Source organism: Monodon monoceros, unplaced genomic scaffold, assembly GCF_005190385.1.
Source record: "Monodon monoceros isolate NGI ecotype Baffin Bay Population unplaced genomic scaffold, NGI_Narwhal_1 Super_Scaffold_6, whole genome shotgun sequence".
In the NCBI taxonomy this organism is placed as follows: Eukaryota; Metazoa; Chordata; class Mammalia; order Artiodactyla; family Monodontidae; genus Monodon; species Monodon monoceros.
The window spans coordinates 8,534,113-8,552,689 of NW_021703783.1; the positions used below are offsets into that span (position 1 = coordinate 8,534,113).

The window sequence follows — 18,577 nt, forward strand, 5'->3', positions numbered from 1 at the left end:
ATGACAGCTTTTTTGGCTAATTAACAACTCAGTGGACACTTCAACTACCAAATAGAATAGAAGGCCCCCAGTTCAGACCAGCCCCTACCATCCTCTGCGAGGTGCTGACATCTAAAGATGATTTTCTAGAGATTGTGGAACCTTGGAGCAGTGCCTGTGTGTATTTTTAGAGGGAAGCATCCCAGAACATAAGCCTGTTCCTTATAGGGTATCTTTAATAGTTAGCACCTCTGACTGGACTTGTGAATTTCTTTTTCACGTTTATTCTTTTCCTGCCTGGGATTGGGGTAGATCAGAAAGGCACGTTTTTCTCTATTGGGAAGGTTTCTATGAAGAATCCATGAGTTCTCATTGAAACATTAAAACTTTTCATCCTTAATGACTTTGTACTTCTTCTTTGAATAATCTGAAATGCAAATACAGACGTGAAAAGGATGTTTTTTATAAAAATAGTAGCAATAAATTGGGACAGTTTAAGTTTCTAATAAAGTCTGGTACATCCCTGTGACAGGCTGTTATAATGCAGCTACTAAAGCAGTTAAATAATGTGGAGGGAAAAAGAGAGATACTAAACTATGATAAACCTGATTCTAATTCTATACCCATATAATACTGTAGATAGTATTAACAGGCTTGTGTCTCTTAGGGATAGGATTATAGGTGATTTTTGTTTCTTTCTATCTTCTTGCATTTTTATACTTATTTTTGTATATGACTTTCATAATCAAAAAAGTTCAAAAAAAAAAAAAAAAAAAAACCCTGCATGGCTCTGACCTGAGTTTCAGTGCCACATCCTGTCCCCTATAAGCTCCACGTGGATAGGTGGCAGACCTGTCTTCCTCACCATTGTGTCCTTAGGACAGTGCCAGGTGCAAAGTCAAAGCTCAGCAAATAGTTGTTGAACAAAACACTCCCATTTCCCTATTTTTCTTTCCTTTTTCTATCCAGGTGATGTGCTCTATGAACTCCTTCAGCATATTCTGAAGCAGAGGAAACCTCGGATTCTTTTCTCACCGTTCTTCCACCCCGGAAACTCGATACACACGCAACCGGAAGTCATCCTGCATCAGAACCACGAAGAAGGTACCTAGGAGGCTTCTCTCTCCTTGCTTGAGACATAGCCAAATCCCAGAGGTTCCACTGTTCCTTTGATAAGTCGTTCTTATTCATGTGATTCATTTTTCATTCAACAAGCATTTGTGGGGTACTGATTTTGTTTGAGACCCTGGGGGAAATGCTGAGATGAATAAGATCTGGTTCTCTGCAACTCACAATCTAGGAGAGGAAATGGGATAGATACACATGTAAGTATCAAAGAATAATTATGACAGGTGCTATAAAGAGACAGTGGAATGGGAGATTACAGCCAGTACAGGCAGCAGGCTCAGCTTCATGAAGGAGGTGACTCTGTAGGATTCTGTGAAGGTCTGATAAGCAGGAGTGAAGTGGAGAACGTCCCTGGAGGACCCAGGATGGAGGGAGTGCTTGGAATAGAGAGCAACCCATGACTTGGGTTATAGAACTTACCTTTCTTTTCCCCCTACCTTTGATTATGAAAAATTTCAAACAGACCCCAAATAGAATAAACTTACTAAAGCTCTGTGATCCATCCCCTCCCCCTACTTCAACAGTGATCAACAGGGACTTCCCCGGCGGTCCAGTGGTTAAGACTTCACCTTCCAATGCAGGGGGTGCGGGTTCAAGCCCTGGTCGGGGAACTAAGGTCCCACATGCCATGGGGTGCAACCAAAAATTCAAAACCAAACAAACAAAAAACCAAACAAACAATGACCAACATTTTGCTGTTGCAGAACTAGTCCAAGGAGGAAACAGGACGTGGAGGACTTTGATTTCCGGGCTGTGGAGGGAAACAGTGGGGAGTGAGGGTAACAGAGGGTAACCTAAGCTGGAGGAAGAAAAGAGGCCCAAACCCTGTGAACTCTGCGGGGGACCAAGGAGGTCCAGCATTCGTGCACGGGAGGCGGTGTCTTGCAGTGTGCTCACTGTGAGTGCTCAGTTCAGGTGTGCCATGCACTGCTCTGCTCTGGTGACCTACAGTGGTCCTAATCAAAGCGTTGGTAGAAAACACAACAAAAGACCAGAATCGAATTGCGGCCCCGGGCAGAGTTCCACAGCAGGTGCTTGGGTACAGAAATAGGGTATAAGAAGCTTGCTTTGCTCCTGTTCTCTTGAACAGCGTTGCACCGTGCCTCTGGGGAGCATTTCGTCCACATCCTTCTGCCCAGATTGGGGACACAAGGTGATTCTTTTAAACTTGCCTTTCAGACCAGATTATGAGGGGCCTACACCCCCTGGGTTTTTTTCAGGGGCATTTCCTTCAACTGATTGAACATGCCCCAGAGCAGGACTGTTTTTGTTTTGTTGTCGGCAGATTTAAAAATGAGACGTTCCATGTTTCCCTAATTAACGCGTCACAGGACAGAGCCTGGCTTCAGGCACCCGACCGGCATCTCCTCCCTGTGCTCAGCTTCTCACAGCAGGTCCCGTTGCCTCCGTGATGGAGAGTAAGCAAGTGCTTCTTGCAGTCTCCCCACCTGTGCCTCTCATCCCGTCTTCCTCTAGCTCTACCTCTGCTGAATTTAGCAGCTGCCCCCCACCCCAGTTGGGTTTCTTCATTCTTTTACCCTTCCTGCCCTGTGCGTTTCCTGTTTGCATAACAGCCAACAGCTACTCCAGAGAAGAGGTGGTGGGTTTACTGAAGCTTTAGGATTAGGGCAGGAATTAGATTGCCTAGCCTGCCTCTTCACACACAAAAGGTGTGTGATGGGCTGTTTTGTTTTGTTTTGTTTTTCACTCTCTCTCTTTTGCTCATTATTAAAAAAAAAAAAAAATCCCATTTGGAATTGCTGTTTCCCGGTTTATCCTCAGCTGTGATGGGAGGCTGATGGTCTCATCTCATGGCAGCTCCTTCCTTCTCTCCGCTTGGCCTGATCTGACCCGCAAGTAGGTGTGTTTGCTGTTGTCCTCGTGGGCAGGAGTGACTCGGGAGGAAACGCTGGCCACTCTCAGAGACCCCTCTCACCGAGGAAATGCACGTGCGCCACCGCCGACACCCTAAAGAGCTGCGCTCTCAAGTGCTATGTTGTGGGCCGTGGTGAGCTCAGTAGGTAAAAGCATGGAGCTAATGAGGCCAAGGTCAAGGGCTGCATCACCCTGTAGATCAGGTAGCTCTGCTTCAGACCTGCTTTTAAAAGTAGCGCGTTCTCAGAGACGGTTCCTTCAAGCTGTCAGTCAGAAAACACCATCCTGGTATGTGCCCTTGGTCCTCTGCCTGCTCTCACGTGAGAGCGCACAGAAGGGAGCGTGGGTCTTTGTCAGGTGGGATCACGTGAGAAGAGCTGTGCCGGGCACGGAGGTGATGTGAAGAGGCTGCTGGCCCCCAGACCTCCAGATATATGGGTGCCGTTGGTGACAAAAGGACCAACTAGAGAGGTAGAAAGAATATACTTACAGCTTAACATGAATTATCTCTAGGATCAATACGGTTATATCGTGAATGGTAACACATTAATATGGGCATTTGTTAATATACAGAGAGATCTGGTCCTGGGGGGGAGAAAAGTTTGTTAAGTGAAATTATAAACATCCAGTATTACATCCCCAGTGATTTATGCTACCTAACTGGGGATACAGTACGATGTAAGAGTGTGTCGCTCTTGACTCGGCCCGGAGCGCAGCATGGAAGGAGAATGGGCCATTCCAGAGAGGGCCCACTCAGCCCCTCAGCAGGCTGGCACAGGGAGGCGTGCAGAGTGATGTACAAACACAAAGCTTCATTCAACACCCCATGACTTCACCTCATCACTGCCACCGACGTGACCAATTCAGACATTCATAATTTCACAATGGGAATTTATATCACAGGACAAACATATCTTGTGTAATCCAGCCACAGTTGCCTGCAAATATCCCCTATGAGTACATTACATTGAAACCTCACCTTCCGTACTGGCAGCCACGTGGCAGTGCCAGAAGCTTGGAGGTCATTGTTAGCTCAGAGGCTCCCTTCCAGGCTCTGATGGGAGAGAAGGGTGATCGTACTAATTCAAACCCTTTATTTTGTACACATTCATTATCTCTAAAAGTGTGTCATGCCTTGGGTGAAGCAGTACTCAGACTACCACCTAGGTCTAGGAGAACCAGCATTTCTACTCTTCCCTTACTCAGTTATGGGAGGGGAAGGCAATATTATATAATTACGATAACCTTATAACTTTTCATCCATACCCAGACACTTATGCTAGTGAAATGGGACTCTAGTAAGTGAGCTCGGACATAGGCATCAAACCAGGACCATCCCTGACAAACTGGGACACATGGTCAGCTTAGATTAAATGTCTTCAAGAGTGGGATCTGGGCATCAGGAAACCAGGTTCTAATCCTCTCTTCTGCCAGAACAGTCCTAAGGACTCAGTTTCTCATTTCTCTGGCCCTTAGTCACCCCAGTTATAAGACAGGAAATACCACCAAATGGTATCAGATCTTAGAGTCCTTAAATCCTAAGGACTGGGTCTCCCTGGGTGATACGAAGACGGATAAGACACATTCTCTACTTTCAGGGTCGTAGGCAACTAAAATCCACAAAAGTACAGCAGTGTCCTGTCTGGTGATGCTGAGAAAAGTTGAACATCTATTCTCATTTATCTCACCTTATCAAGAACTGCTGATAGCATTACCCCTCTTAGTAGTCAAACCAAGAGTAGCATCATTCACTTGTTTCACAGTGGAAATCTCATTTTTAATAGATTCCTTTCCTTTGATTATTGATTACCCATTTTATCTGCATGTTATGAATTAGTTAGGTATAACGTAGATAGCTATGTAGGAAGGAGACTACTTCTCTCACCAAAACCAGGAGGCAAAACATCTTTAGAAATTTCAGACCAGTAGATGGTTATAAAATAAATTTAGATTTTGTCACACACGGTTGTGATATCAACTTCTTTTGATACTTTGGGTTCCGAAGTCAGTGACTTTTGGCTCCCATGGAATATTTAAGAAGAAAAGCTTGGTGCCAAAGCATATATTCGATTGCCACTGGTCCTTTGGTGTTAGAACTACTTGAATGAGTGATTCCCTAAAAGTTCATTGAGCAATTAAAATATGCTTCTAGTCTAGGCTGGTCTCCAAATGGGGTCAGCTTTGCAGAGTCACCCCTGTTGGACTGAACATGCCCAAGTGTCCAGGGAGGGGGAACAGGACCTGTGTTTCTCAGGCCATACCACGTGGCTTGCGGGATCTTATTTCGCTGACCAGGGATCGAACCCGGGCCCCAGCAGTGAAAGTGCCAAGCCCTAACCACTGGACCGCCAGGGAATTGGGAGGTGATTTTTAATCACTTGAATTTGAAACTGTTCCCACATGCTGTGCTGTGACTGTTTCTACAGCAGTAGACACAGTTCTAAGGTGAAAGTTCTGCTCTGGGGCAGCTCTCTGTCACCAAGTGGATATGGAAATTGGAAGTGAGGACGAGAAATTTCAGGGGTCAAAATGCTGTCATTCTCAGTTCTCCTTACAACTAGCCCATGGTCATAGCCCAGATAGTAGAGGGAAATCACTTCTTCATGGAGGGTGGGGAGGGTGGCTGTATTCTGGGATGGCCCACAGAAATTTTATTTATATGATTGCTTTACTGGGGGAAATATTTCCCCTTCTCCCTCCCCCTGCCCACCAAATCCAACTGCCAGAGACTACTTTGGAGGAAGGAAATCTTATACAATTTTTTTTTTTTTGCGGTACGCGGGCCTCTCACTGTTGTGGCCTCTCCCGTTGCGGAGCACAGGCTCCGGACGCGCAGGCTCAGCGGCCATGGCTCACGGGCCCAGCCGCTCCACGGCATGTGGGATCTTCCCGGACCGGGGCACGAACCCGTGTCCCCTGCATCGGCAGGCGGACTCTCAACCACTGCGCCACCAGGGAAGCCCAATCTTATACAATTTTAATGAGATAATTCAACGAGATGAGGTACATGAATCTACCTCATAATAACAAAATAAGAGCTAACATTTATGGTGTCCTCATTGTGTTCCAGGCCCTGTTCTAAGCTTTTACATGTTTAAATCATTTAATCTTCACAACCACCCCATAAAGAAGGTAATATTATTTCCACTTTATAGATGAGGAGACTGAGGCTAAGAGCAGTAAGGTACCCTGCCTCCAAATCACATAACTATGTAGTGGCAAAGCTAAGACCTAACCCCAGGTCCACTTGGTTCCAGTGCCGGTGTTCATTCCACTGCAGCATGAATGAGCTGACCGAAATAACATTTTTATTAATTTTGTGTGTTTGCAAGCACCCTGAAAATAGGGCAAATGGTTAAACGATGAGTAGAAGAACCACGGAGATCAGGATGCCGAGACAGGTCCAATATGCTGGCAGGTCCCCGCACTCCTGCTTATCATGTTTCCGCTTCGTAGTACAGATCTTCCCCGACTTAGGATGGGGATACGGCCAGATAAACCCGTCCTAAGTTGAAAATATCCTAAGTTGAAAATGCATTTAATACCCCTAACCTACCAAACAGCACAGCTTAGCCTACCTACCTTAAACATGCTCAGAACACTTACATCAGCCTGCAGTTGGGCAGAATCGTCTAACGCAAAGCCGGTTTTATAATTAAGTGTTGACTATCTCATGTAATTTATTGAACACTGTACGGCAAGTGCAAGACAGAATGGCTGTCTGGGTACAGGATGGTATCAGTTGCTCGCCCTCGTGATCGCGTGGCTGACCGGGATCTGTACTCACTGCCGCTGCCCAGCAGCACGAGGAGTGTCGTCCTGCATAGCACTAGCCCCAGAAAAAGATCGCAATTCAAAATTTGAAGTACCGTTTCTGCCTAATGCGTATCACTTTGCCACCACTGTGAAGTCGAAAAATCGCTAAGTCGAACCGTCGTAAGTCGGGGACCATCTGTACTTGAAACTGTCAAGTGAAAACCAAAAAACGTCAGAGATAACTTTTGAGACCCCAGTGTATGTCTTCAGTTAATGATATTAAAAACTCATACTAAATTGGACTGAATTAACCTGTCTGGATCACTGACTGACCCAGGATGAATGGACTTATTAGCGGGACAAAAATCTCCCGGCCTGGGAGAAATGTGGGTTCTGAGTCAGGCAGTGGCCTCTGAGAACAGAAGCCCTGGCTCTCGTACCCCTGGACCAGCCCCTCGTGCGGTGGCTCCTTGACAGCCGGCCCCCCAGGACAGGCACCAGGGCAGATGAGGCTTCCAGTCGCCCAGGCCACATCCTATTACCCGTTGTTGTAAAAACCACCCCGATTTTCTAGTCTTGCTGGAATCGTGTTCATGACTGAAGTGTCAAGGAGGCCATTGGCCCGGGTTTGACATCTTTGTTATATACGTTAGCTGTGTAGCACATGGTAGAGCCAGAGAGCGTGATGGTGCATGTATGGATCCAGACCACCTGGGTTCAAATCCCAGCTCCCACTTCACCAGCTGTGTGACTTGAGGCAAGTTCCTTAGCTTCCCTGTGTCTCTGTTTTCATCTGTAAAAGAAGGAGAATAGCAGTACCTATCGAATACGATTGATGTAAGAAAGGGTCAAGTTCATAAGGGAAATGCCCTCAGAGCAGCATCTGTCACATAGCAAGGGCTTGATAAATGCTATTCATTGTGACTATTTGCTGTTTCTTAGCACTATTTGGTTCAGGTTTTTTCTTCTTTTCTTTAAACTTAAAAAAAAGCTGAATTGTGATAAAATACACATAACATTTATCATCTTAACCATTTGTAGGTGTACAATTCAGTAGTGTTAGGTGTATTCACGTTGTTGTGCAATGGTGTTTTTCTTCTTACCTCCAATTCCAATTTTCTGTTTTTTAATTATTTTCTTATTGAAGTATAGTTGATATACAGTATTGTGTTAGCTTCAGGTGTAAGCAAAGTGATTCAGTTATATATCAGTACACACACATATATATATCCTTTTTCAGATTCTTTTCCCATATAGGTTATTACAAAATATTGAATATAGTTCCCTGTGCTAGTCCAATTCCAGTTTTCTTAAGCAGTCCCGTTACTGCAATGTCATGTGCTTTGTGCAAACACCAGGTTTCTGCATCCGGACATAGGAAAGGCCTGTTGTCCACCCATGCCATTATCCTAGGACTTCTTCATGGGTTAACCGGGCACCATCTGTTGCATGATTTCTATGGGAAAATACATTTAAAGGGCAAACCTTAATTCAGGATACAGCCTGTTTGGAAAATAAGCAGTGCCTACACTTTGCGTTACCTTCAGTACCTGGCACGTGGTAGGTCCTCCACAACCCTTTGCAACCTTTCTATGAATCTGGCCGTCTCCTCTCACTCTTGAGAACTCTAAGATTAACCTTCCTGTGCCCCTTTCATCCCTGTGAGTCTTGAATCTGGCAGGAGGTAACGAGGTCCCACCAGAACTTCCTGTCGTCCCCAGTGTCAGAGCCCCCCGAGCGCCGGCTGACACGTCCCCCCGCACTCGGCCTCATTCCCCTCTTCTCTACCCTCCTCTCCTCTCCAGGGCCTCTTCTTCCTGCTTTGCCTCCTGTATGTCGTGGTCTAGGGCAGCATGACCTTTTACCCTCTGACCTGGTTCAGAGCATTTGGTTGTGATGGGAGCACATGGAGGCCCGGGGTGGTGCATGGAGCCACTTTTCATCGGGGTCATCAGCCTCCCTCTGGGGGGACCCGTGCACCTTCCTTGGGCCAGCTCCCTTCAGGGGTATGGAGGCTCCCCTTAGTCCAGAGGCTAGCTTGCTCCATTGAGCTAAAAGTTTTAGGGGCAGGAGGTCCCTAGTAGACATGAATAATTCTCCCAAGGTAACCAGGAAGTCTTCAAGTGATTTCCTCTTAGCCCTCAGGAAATGCCACCTGATTCCTCTGAGATAAGAGGGCTGGGGGTGGTGGGTTCAACTCCAGAGAAGGAAGCTCTCCACTCGTTCCCCTCTCCTGCCTTAACCTTTGTGCCGCCCTGGCCCCCTCCCTATAAATGATTCACAGCATTTACCTCCAAAGGGCAAATTGGCTCATCTGTAACCTCATCCCTTGATTTCTTCATTCACTTCTTTTGTGGGCCTTTCCTGAGACTGAGGGAGACTCCTCTACACCACCTGGGAAGAGCAGAGCCAGCATCCGGCCGGGAGCATGAAGCCTCGTGTCTACGGCTGGTGTAGACTTGCCCACACCGTCTGCGCTAAACCACCGGCAGAGGTGGCCTGTTGGCAGCTATCCCGCCCACAGTGATGAAGCTTAAGCCTCGGAGTCCTGAAAGTCACCTGTTTTGTTTCTTTCAGCCCCTTTCACCCAAATGCTTATAAAATTCTAGATGCTTCCTTAGGATTTATTGTGTATGAACTCAGACGTCTGTGAATCCTACACTCCAAGCTAGGACAGTTTTCTTCTCAGGCCCTGCAAGGGAATTCAGTGACTACTGAATGTGACAAGGGAGCTGAGTGAGATGGAAACACTGAAATGGGCAGGCAAAGGGTCAGTGGAAAGTCTTGACTGAAAGTCTTGGCTGAACCTCTTGGAAAGGCGGTAGTAGGGATAGTTTTCTAGGGCTGCCACACACTGGGTGGCTCAAACAACAGGAATGTATTGTCTCACAGTTCTGGAGGCTGAAAGTCCAAGATCAAGGTCTGGGCAGGATGGGTTCCTTCTGAGGCCGTGAGGGAAACTCTGTGCTAGGTTTCTCTCCCAACTTCTGGTGGTTTGCTGGCAATCTTTGGAGATCCTCGGCTTGTAGATCTTGCGTGGCCTAACCCTGCGTGCCTTGACTCTTAATTCAGCACCTATAGCTTTTTGTCGTTTTTTGATATGTCTGCCTCCTCCATTAGACTGTGGTACCCTTGAGAGCAAGGACCGCGTTTCCTTTCTCTGCATATTCTGCCTCTGAGCCACTACTTCACATACGGTTGGCATCGCTGGAAGTTCTTTGCTTCAATTCATATTGTAATGACTGTGTGACAAAACACTCCTCTCCAGTTGTGCAGCGTGTGTGCATGTCTGTGTGTCCACATTCCCCTGTTCACAAGGGCACCAGTCATATTGGAATAGAGGCCCATGCTACTCCAATATGACCTTACCTTACCTAATTACATCTGCAATGACCCTTTTCCCAAATGAGATCATATTCTGAGGTACTGGGGATTGGGACTTCAACATATGAATTTTGGGGTGGGGGGCACACAAGTCAACTCATAACGGGGAGTGACAGAACCTGAGTATGTATATGAAATCTATTTTGAATTCCATCTCAAGATCTAAAGCCTTTAATTTTTGTATAGGTCTTTATATCATTCATGGTTCCTACTAATCTTTTAAAAAATTGTGCTGGGAAATGGTGTTTACATGGGGGAAAATGTGGATCCCAGTGTACTGAGGACGATGAGTGAGAGTTATCTGCTGGGCCTGTTGAACTGCATCTCCGTCTCCTATTATCATCCATGGCCTTAGGGGAAGCACGGTGGGGAAGTGTGATCCCGGTGTGTGAGACGTAAACTTGGTCTTCGCCTTTGCTCTACCCTGGAAAGGTCCTAGTCAAAAACCAAGACTTTAACCAAAGGCAGAGTTTTGCTTTGTTTTTTAGGTCTACTAGTTATTCATTATATAACGTGATTAAATTGGGTTGAATGCTGATGAATTCTAAATAGAGAAACTTTCATAATAAGTAAAAGGAAAGAGGATGAGAAAAGAAATCAGACCTTTTTTTGTGATCATCACATTTAAAGTCCTAATTTATTGGGGGCTGTTTGGTAGTAAGAAGAAGGGATTATTTGTGTCTAAAGGAGATCTACAAAGAGAAACGTTTGGGATCAGAAAGTACTTTCAACCAGAATGAGGTCCCTACCACTCCTGGGTACCTTCGCCGCCCCCGCCCCCTTCTAAGCCCACACTGACCAATTACATGTGGCTTTTCCTCTCTCTTCCTTGAGCGTTTCCCTCCCATAGCAAGACCTTCAGACCAAGGGCAATGTGGATAATTTCCCAGTTTTCCAGCTGGGCAGTTCACCAAGAACAAACCCAGACATCAAGGCCAGACCAAAAAAACATCTTCTTGTTTTAGACAGAAGACTCCTGCATCTGGGGGATTTAATGCACCCACTGTCCGCTTAGTGCGTTTCCTGTGTCCGGAGCTTCTCTGCCTGTCAGCTCTGGTCTCATAAGTTTCCATACCCTGCTGCCAACTTATCATAACAGAGGCAGCAGGGTAGCAACATCAGAGCCCACTCCATACGTGAGCACATGCTTCGCAAACTGAAACAAAGCTTGGAAGGGCGCGTTGCAGACCTTTCAGCCTCGACAGTGGTGTGCCCAGACCACCAGGAGCCTGGAATTAAATACCCTCAGTTCCAGTTCTCCACCATTAACGTTATCAACTTCATCAAGTACTTCCTCCTTCCGTGGTGTCTGCAGAGAAATAAATAAATCAAGCCCATCCAAGTCCTGTTCCTGCCCAGATCCGGAGTCAAAAGTGAAATCTGAGTTGGATTATCCAGAGCGCTGTCTCCCTCCTTCATTGTTCCCCAAATCTGGGCAGGAACAGAGAGTGAAATCTCTCCAGGACATTACATCAGTTCCTCTTTTACCCTTGGCGCAAAAGTTCTTCCTCTCGTCCTTCTCCCAGACTTCCTAAGGCTTGCCCTGAGTGCACACCCATCCACTGAGCCTTGACGCCCAGGACATCAAAGAAAACATGCAGGTAACCAGGCTACTGGCCAACGCCTGTGTCTGTTGTAAAGTTTGTAAGAAGGGAAATGGATTCAGGAAATAGGATTGCTTAGTACATGGTCTTCATCATCCTGAAGTATTTTTAATCCTTAATAAGCTTTTAAGGAAAGGGAGGTATTCTGTAAATGGCATTTAGAAGAAAATACGTGAAACTTCAGAATGCCAACTGTCTTAAATGTCGCTTGCAATGATCATGTTCTGTGACATAAAAAGTGAACCATGGACAAAAGGTAAATTCATTTTTGTGGATGGCAGAATTGAGATCTGTATTAGCTATGAAAAGAAAACTTGCCTCATCCCCGAAAGATTGTAGATCATTTCTATCATACTAATAATTTCGGCCGTTAAAGTTAACCCCATGGGCCTAATCAGTGTCCTGTAAGCATTATTTGCATTGCGTTAAAGTGAGGAAGTTGACTTGTCATCCCAACCTGTATCTTTGCAAGGTTGATTAAGCACTTTAATTCCGTTTATAAAATCATAATCACATAGCCATCACATCACCTGAAAATTAATAGTTCCTCAATATTATCAGATATTTTATTACTGTTTACACTTTTCCAGCTATCTCGTAAATGTTTTTTTAAATTTATTTATTTATGGCTGTGTTGGGTCTTTGTTGCTGCACGTGGGCTTTCCCTAGTTGTGGTGAGCAGGGGTTACTCTTTGCTGTGGTGCGCGGGCTTCTCATTGCAGTGGCTTCTCTTGTTGTGGAGCACGGGCTCTAGGCACGCAGGCTTCAGGAGTTGTGGCTCGCGGGCTGCAGAGCTCAGGCTCAGTAGTTGTGGTGCACGGGGATTAGTTGCTGCGCGGCATGTGGGATCTTCCTGGACGAGGGCTCGAACCCATGTGCCCTGCACTGGCAGGTGGATTCTTAACCACTGTGCCACCAGGGAAGCCCTCATAAATGTGTTTGCAGTTTGTTCGAATCATAATCCAAGCAAGGGTCTGTCTCTACTTCACAAGTGGTTGATGTGTCTCTTAAGTCTCTTTCAATCTCTACAGGTCTCCATTCATACCTTTTTTGTGTACATGCTTGCACACTCCCTAGGTGTTGAAAAAAGAAGTTAGCCATAATTAGTATAATTTTTCCCCTGTATGTGGTGTAACTTCTCTTTCCCCTTTGGTTGCTTTCAAAAGTTTGTTTCTTCTTGGTTTTCAGCAGTTCGACTCTGTGCCTGAACGTAGCTTTCATTGTATTTATCCTGCTTGGAATTTGCTGAGCTTCTTGGATCCTTAAGTTTGTATATTGTTGTTGCTGTTGTTCACAAATTTGAGGACAACTTGGCCATTATTTCTTCAATTTTGTTTTGGCCCCATTCTTTCTGTTTTCTCCTCTTTTACAATGTTATAGTGACTGTGCAGGAAAATCATCTTATTTTCTTAGATGACCACACAAGTACTTAGGATAGGGTATGACAATTTCTAATTTGCTTTAAAATAATTCAGTTTTTAAAAATGTGTGTTGAGAGTGTGGGGGGGATACCAACCCACCAACGTCTATTAAAAAAAAAAGTTTTCACCTTCTCAAACTCCAGTTACATTTCTTTTAGACCATTTAATATTGTTCCATAGGTCACTGAAGATCTATTTCTTTGTTTTTAATTTTTATTGATCTGTTTTCAGATTTACTAACCCTTTCTTCTATTATCTCCCATCTGCTATTAAGTCTCTCCTGTCCAAAATTTCAAGTACTGTATTTTTCAGTTCAAAACCCTTTTTGATTGTTTCCATTTCTTTTCTGATAGTCTCCATCTGTTATCACTCATTATGACTATCATTTTGTTTAAATGCTTGAACTTATTTATAATCGCTTTTTTTTTTTTTTTTTTTTTGCAGTACGCGGGCCTCTCACTGTTGTGGCCTCTCCCGTTGCGGAGCACAGGCTCCGGACGCGCGGGCTCAGCGGCCATGGCCCACGGGCCCAGCCGCTCTGCGGCATGTGGGATCTTCCCGGACCGGGGCACGAACCCGTGTCCCCTGCATCGGCAGCCGGACTCTCAACCACTGAGCCACCAGGGAAGCCCAGCTACTTTCAAGTTCTTTTTTGCTCATTCCAACATCTAGATTATCTCAAGAGTCTACTTCTATTGACTGCCGTCCCTCTTGAATATGGGTCACATTTTTCTGTTCCTTCACGTGTCTAGAATCTCTTTATTGGACACTGAATATTACATATAACATATTGTAGAGACTCTGGATTATGTTACATTCCTCTGAAGAGTGTCGATGTTTCTGCTAGCAAGCAGTTAAATAACTAGTCAGTCACTCTGAATTTGTGGAGGCTTGGTCTTATATTTGGTTAGGGAAGATTTATTTCAGTTTTGCCTTTAGCCCTCAGGCAAATCCCTTTGTCCTAGAGCATAGTCCTTACTCCTAAGGTGTGGCCATTCTGGGGTAATGAGCAGCCTGAGGTGTTTTCAGAGCCTTCCTTGATAGAGCCCCAACTCTGAACGCTGTCTCCAATACCATGGCCAGCAGCTGAGATTTTGTGTCTTTGAACTGTACAGCTGTTACCTTTCACTGAGCTCCTTGGAGTCCCCCCTGCACGTTGCAGTTCAGGAGCACGTGTTAAGGATTTGAGGGCATTTTATGTGCCAGTTAGTGGCTACTCCCTCTGAGGGTCCCTCCTTTATGGAATTTGTTTTCTCCATTTTTTTGCCCTTCTGACAGCTTCATACTCTACTCCCTGGCATCTCAAGCAACTTTCTGTTCTTTTCCTAGCTGCCTCACACTACGTGGACTGGGAAGGACCCTCAGAGTGACAGCTGTATAAATTTGGATCTTACCCTGGGCAGTTCCTTTCTTGCAAGAGTAAAATCCCCTTCAGTTTCCAGTACCCTCAGTAACTTTTATAAATATATTTTATCCAGATTCTGTCATTGCTATATGTAGGAAAGTTAGTCTGATACAAGTCGCTCTGCCATTACTGAAACTGGAATCCCCTTCTCCTTTGAGAAAAATGGTAGCATACCATACATACTTCACCTTGCTTTTGCTCATCTAGCCATAGAGCCTAGCGATCAGTCCTTAGCAAAATATTTAGTTACCCCTCATTCCATTTTATAGCTGCGTAGTCCTCCATCATTTAGAGAGATGCCATCATGTGTTAAACCAGTCTCCTACTGACAGCTGTTCCAACGCTTAAGCACTTTTAAATTCGTGGCAGCGCGTTACATAGTGGTTACAAAATAAGCCCTTTGCCTTCAGGCAGATGATCTTGTAATGATCATGAACAGTGTTTCTTTTGTTCAGTGTCTCGTATGATTTGTGAGATCTAGTGGAGTCCCTATTTTCCTGTTAACCCTATATAAAACTTGAAGAAACCACCACCTTTGTCTCTGTGTACTAACCCTATCAGATTCCCAGATCCCCTTTATATGGTCTTCACATAGATGTTGTCGTAATGGATAAAGGAGATATCTTTGACTTGCTTTACTTAGAACCATGGACAAGTCTTTGACTAGAACAGGGACCTGCAAGTATGCACATCCTTTTGGTGAGACAGCTCTGGGAACAGATGTGGCCAGAGAAACCGCATTAAGATGTGTGTGAGGCCCTGGAGAAAACTCCATTTTTGTAGGCAGAGTTTTGTTCTTCCAACCCTTAGCAGGACTCCTAAGGCCACGTACATGCTGGTCCCTCCCTCAACCCAGCCCATGGAGCTACTTCTGCTGCCGAGCTGTGTACACTTTTTTTATATATATAAATTTATTTTATTTACTTTTGGCTCACACAGGCTTTCTCTAGTTGCAGAGAGCAGGGGCTACTCTTCATTGTGGTGCGCATGCTTCTCATTGTGGTGGCTTCTCTTGTTGCGGAGCACGGGCTCTAGGTGTGCAGGCTTCACACAGGCTCAGAAGTTGTGGCTCGCGGGCTTAGTTGCTCCGTGGCATGTGGGATTTTCCCGGATCAGGGATCGAACCCATGTCCCCTGCATTGGTAGGCAGGTATTAACCACTGTGCCACCAGGGAAGTCCCTGAGCTGTGTACACTTCTGATGTTGTCCTTCCTCAGATGTCTCCAGCTTGAAAGTTCAGGTGGGATGGGGTGGAGGTATTGTCAGGGGTCCATCCCTCCTTCTTCTCACTTAACTCTGTCTGACTGTGCACTCAGAAACAAAATGATCCTCAATGTTCTCTCAGGTACAAGATCGTTATTATGTAAATTAGGCCCACTGTGCACGCTTTGAGCAGGTTTTTTGTTTTTGTTTTTGGCAGTACGCGGGCCTCTCACCGTTGTGGCCTCTCCCGTTGCGGAGCACAGGCTCCGGACACGCAGGCTCAGCGGCCATGGCTCACGGGCCCAGCCGCTCCACGGCATGTGGGATCTTCCCGAACCGGGGCACGAACCCGCGTCCCCTGCATCGGCAGGCGGACTCTCAACCACTGCGCCACCAGGGAAGCCCTAGAGCAGGTTTTGATGTGACTTTCCCCCCCCCTAGTTTCTACATAGCAGAGAAGTAGATATTCTAATGGGTACATAAGGTTCTAGAATCTTACTGGAATCTAACTGGCTGGGTGACCTTGGGTAAGTTGCTTAACTTCTTTATGCCTCCATTTTCTCTCCTGTTAAACAGGAGTAATAGTAGTTGGTATCTTCTGCTTAGGTGTGTTATAAATTTTAAACAATATAATCCAGTACGTAGGATATATAGTAATTGCTTTATTGTTGTCATTAATACCAACAACTCCTGGAGATAGAGAGTACGGAAGTTGGGTTATGAAAAGTCAGTGAAAACATTTAGAGAAAAACCCTTAAGGACCCTAAAAGCCATGTCGAAGAGTCGAGTAACAAAAAGATAAAGAATGAACGTGTGGCTTCCTTGTGTTTTATAAGCCACTAGTAGGTGATTAATGGAATGTTTGTAGACATTTTTTGCTTGTCCATTGGCAGGAAAAGAATTTCGAGTATGTGCACTTTAATTTTTTTAAAGCGGTGAAAAAGAGCCTGCGTCCCGGGAAGAAAGGTGCTCCTGCAAGCTCATGTGCTCCACGGTCGCCACCTTTAGGACCGCAGTGAGGTCCCTCTCCTGACCATCCATCAGGGTCTCTGACTGTCCTTCCCTCTGCTCCACAGATAACTGTGTCCAGAGGACCCCGAGGCCGTCGGTGGAGAACGTACACCACAACCCTCCCACCATTGAACTGTTGCACCGTTCCAGGTCACCCATCACGACAAACCACCGGCCTTCTCCCGACCCCGAGCAGCGGCCCCTCCGGTCCCCCCTGGACAACATGATCCGCCGCCTCTCCCCGGCCGAGAGGGCCCAGGGACCGAGGCTTCACCAGGAGAACAACCACCAGGAGTCCTACCCCCTGTCAGTGTCTCCCATGGAGAATAATCACTGCCCGCCATCCTCCGAGCCCCACCAGAAGCCCTCCAGCCCCCGGCAGGAGAGCACGCGGGTGATCCAGCTGATGCCCAGTCCCATCATGCACCCTCTGATTCTGAACCCCCGGCACTCCGTGGATTTCAAGCAGTCCCGGCTCTCCGAGGACGGGCTGCACCGGGAAGGGAAACCCATCAACCTCTCCCATCGGGAAGACCTGGCGTACATGAACCACATCATGGTCTCCGTCTCCCCGCCCGAGGAGCACGCCATGCCCATCGGGAGGATAGCAGGTAAGTGAGCGCTCCCCTTGCCGCACTCCTGCCTCGAGCTTCCTTGGAGCCTCACACTGTCCCAATTAGGTGCCCTCCGAGGCTCTGGGAGGCCAAGTGGAGGCTTCTGCCTGCAGGAGGCGAAATCCTTAATGGGCTAGTTAATGAGCCACGGGGTTGGAGGAGTTATGCGCCTCGGAAGTGTTAAGAAACAAACGTCCTCCATCCAGCTTAGAAGGGGAGTCACATCAGAATCGCGGCTGAACAAAAACATTTGAAATCAAAGGTTTATGAGCATGTTAATGGCCCTGTCCCCAAGTTTCCAGCGGCTCATTAACGAGCAGACGCAGCATAAAGAACCTTTGTCTCAGATGCAGGCTTGTAATTCCATCCTCTGCACAGCAACTCCACGTAGCCTTCACCTTGGGAGGGGGTAGGAGAGAAAAGCAGGATTAGGGTGTTGGAGTCTGGTGCTGCTGTGTCATTTGGACAGAGGAAACCACTCCCGAATTCTTTCCCTTCTATGCTGACAAGCCCAAATTTACTCCCCTAAGACGAGAAACCAGTGGAAACCAGTGGAAAAAATCACCACATTGTATTTTTGCTAGCCCACCCATAATTTACATGAAGTCATTCTCCAGAAGCTTATAATCCTCTAACCTCTTGGCAAAGTTAACTCTTTTCCTAGAGCTTCTCTCCATTCACGAGACATTTTTGGAGCACCTGCTGTGCACAGATAAATGCACTGGGAAGTAGGGGACACGGAGCTGATATAACACTTATTTCCTCAAGGGATTTAAATTTTACTAGGAGAGACAGATGTGAAAACCACTAAGCTCCAAGGCAGAAGGAAATGAGCCCTCTGCCCCGTCCAGTCAATGCACAAGCATTTATTGAGTACTTACTGTATGCGAGGATAATTCAGTGCCGTGGAAGCAGCGCAGAGAGAAGGGGTATTTTGACTGGAGGGACTGAGGAAGGGCAGTAGCTCGATGCTGAAGGTGATTATGGGTCCAGTAATGGGAGGGAGACACGGAGACAGGAGAGAGGTCAGAACTGTTCAGGGAAAGGCGAGTCGTGCCCCTTCCTCCTTGGGCTGATGCCGCAGGAGCGAGGTCCAGCTGAAGCTCAGGCTGGAGCAGTGCTCACGACACCATGACGACACGGGCCCTAAGGCTGCTTTACTTCTGCCTTGACTCATCCCTTTTTTATTTAAGTCAT

At 46.3% G+C, this 18,577-nt stretch overlaps 1 protein-coding gene across 15 annotated transcripts in view; it reads left to right on the forward strand.

Annotated features, from left to right (window-relative positions):
- ETV6 (ETS variant 6) overlaps positions 1-18,577 on the forward strand; it is a 415,605-nt gene that overhangs the window by 376,409 nt on the left and 20,619 nt on the right. For all 15 annotated transcript variants that reach the window (XM_029205490.1, XM_029205498.1, XM_029205491.1 and 12 more), the window contains 2 exons: positions 949-1,083; positions 16,832-17,377. In XM_029205490.1, coding sequence (XP_029061323.1) covers positions 949-1,083; positions 16,832-17,377 — 681 coding nt within the window. The remainder of the gene's footprint in view (positions 1-948; positions 1,084-16,831; positions 17,378-18,577) is intronic.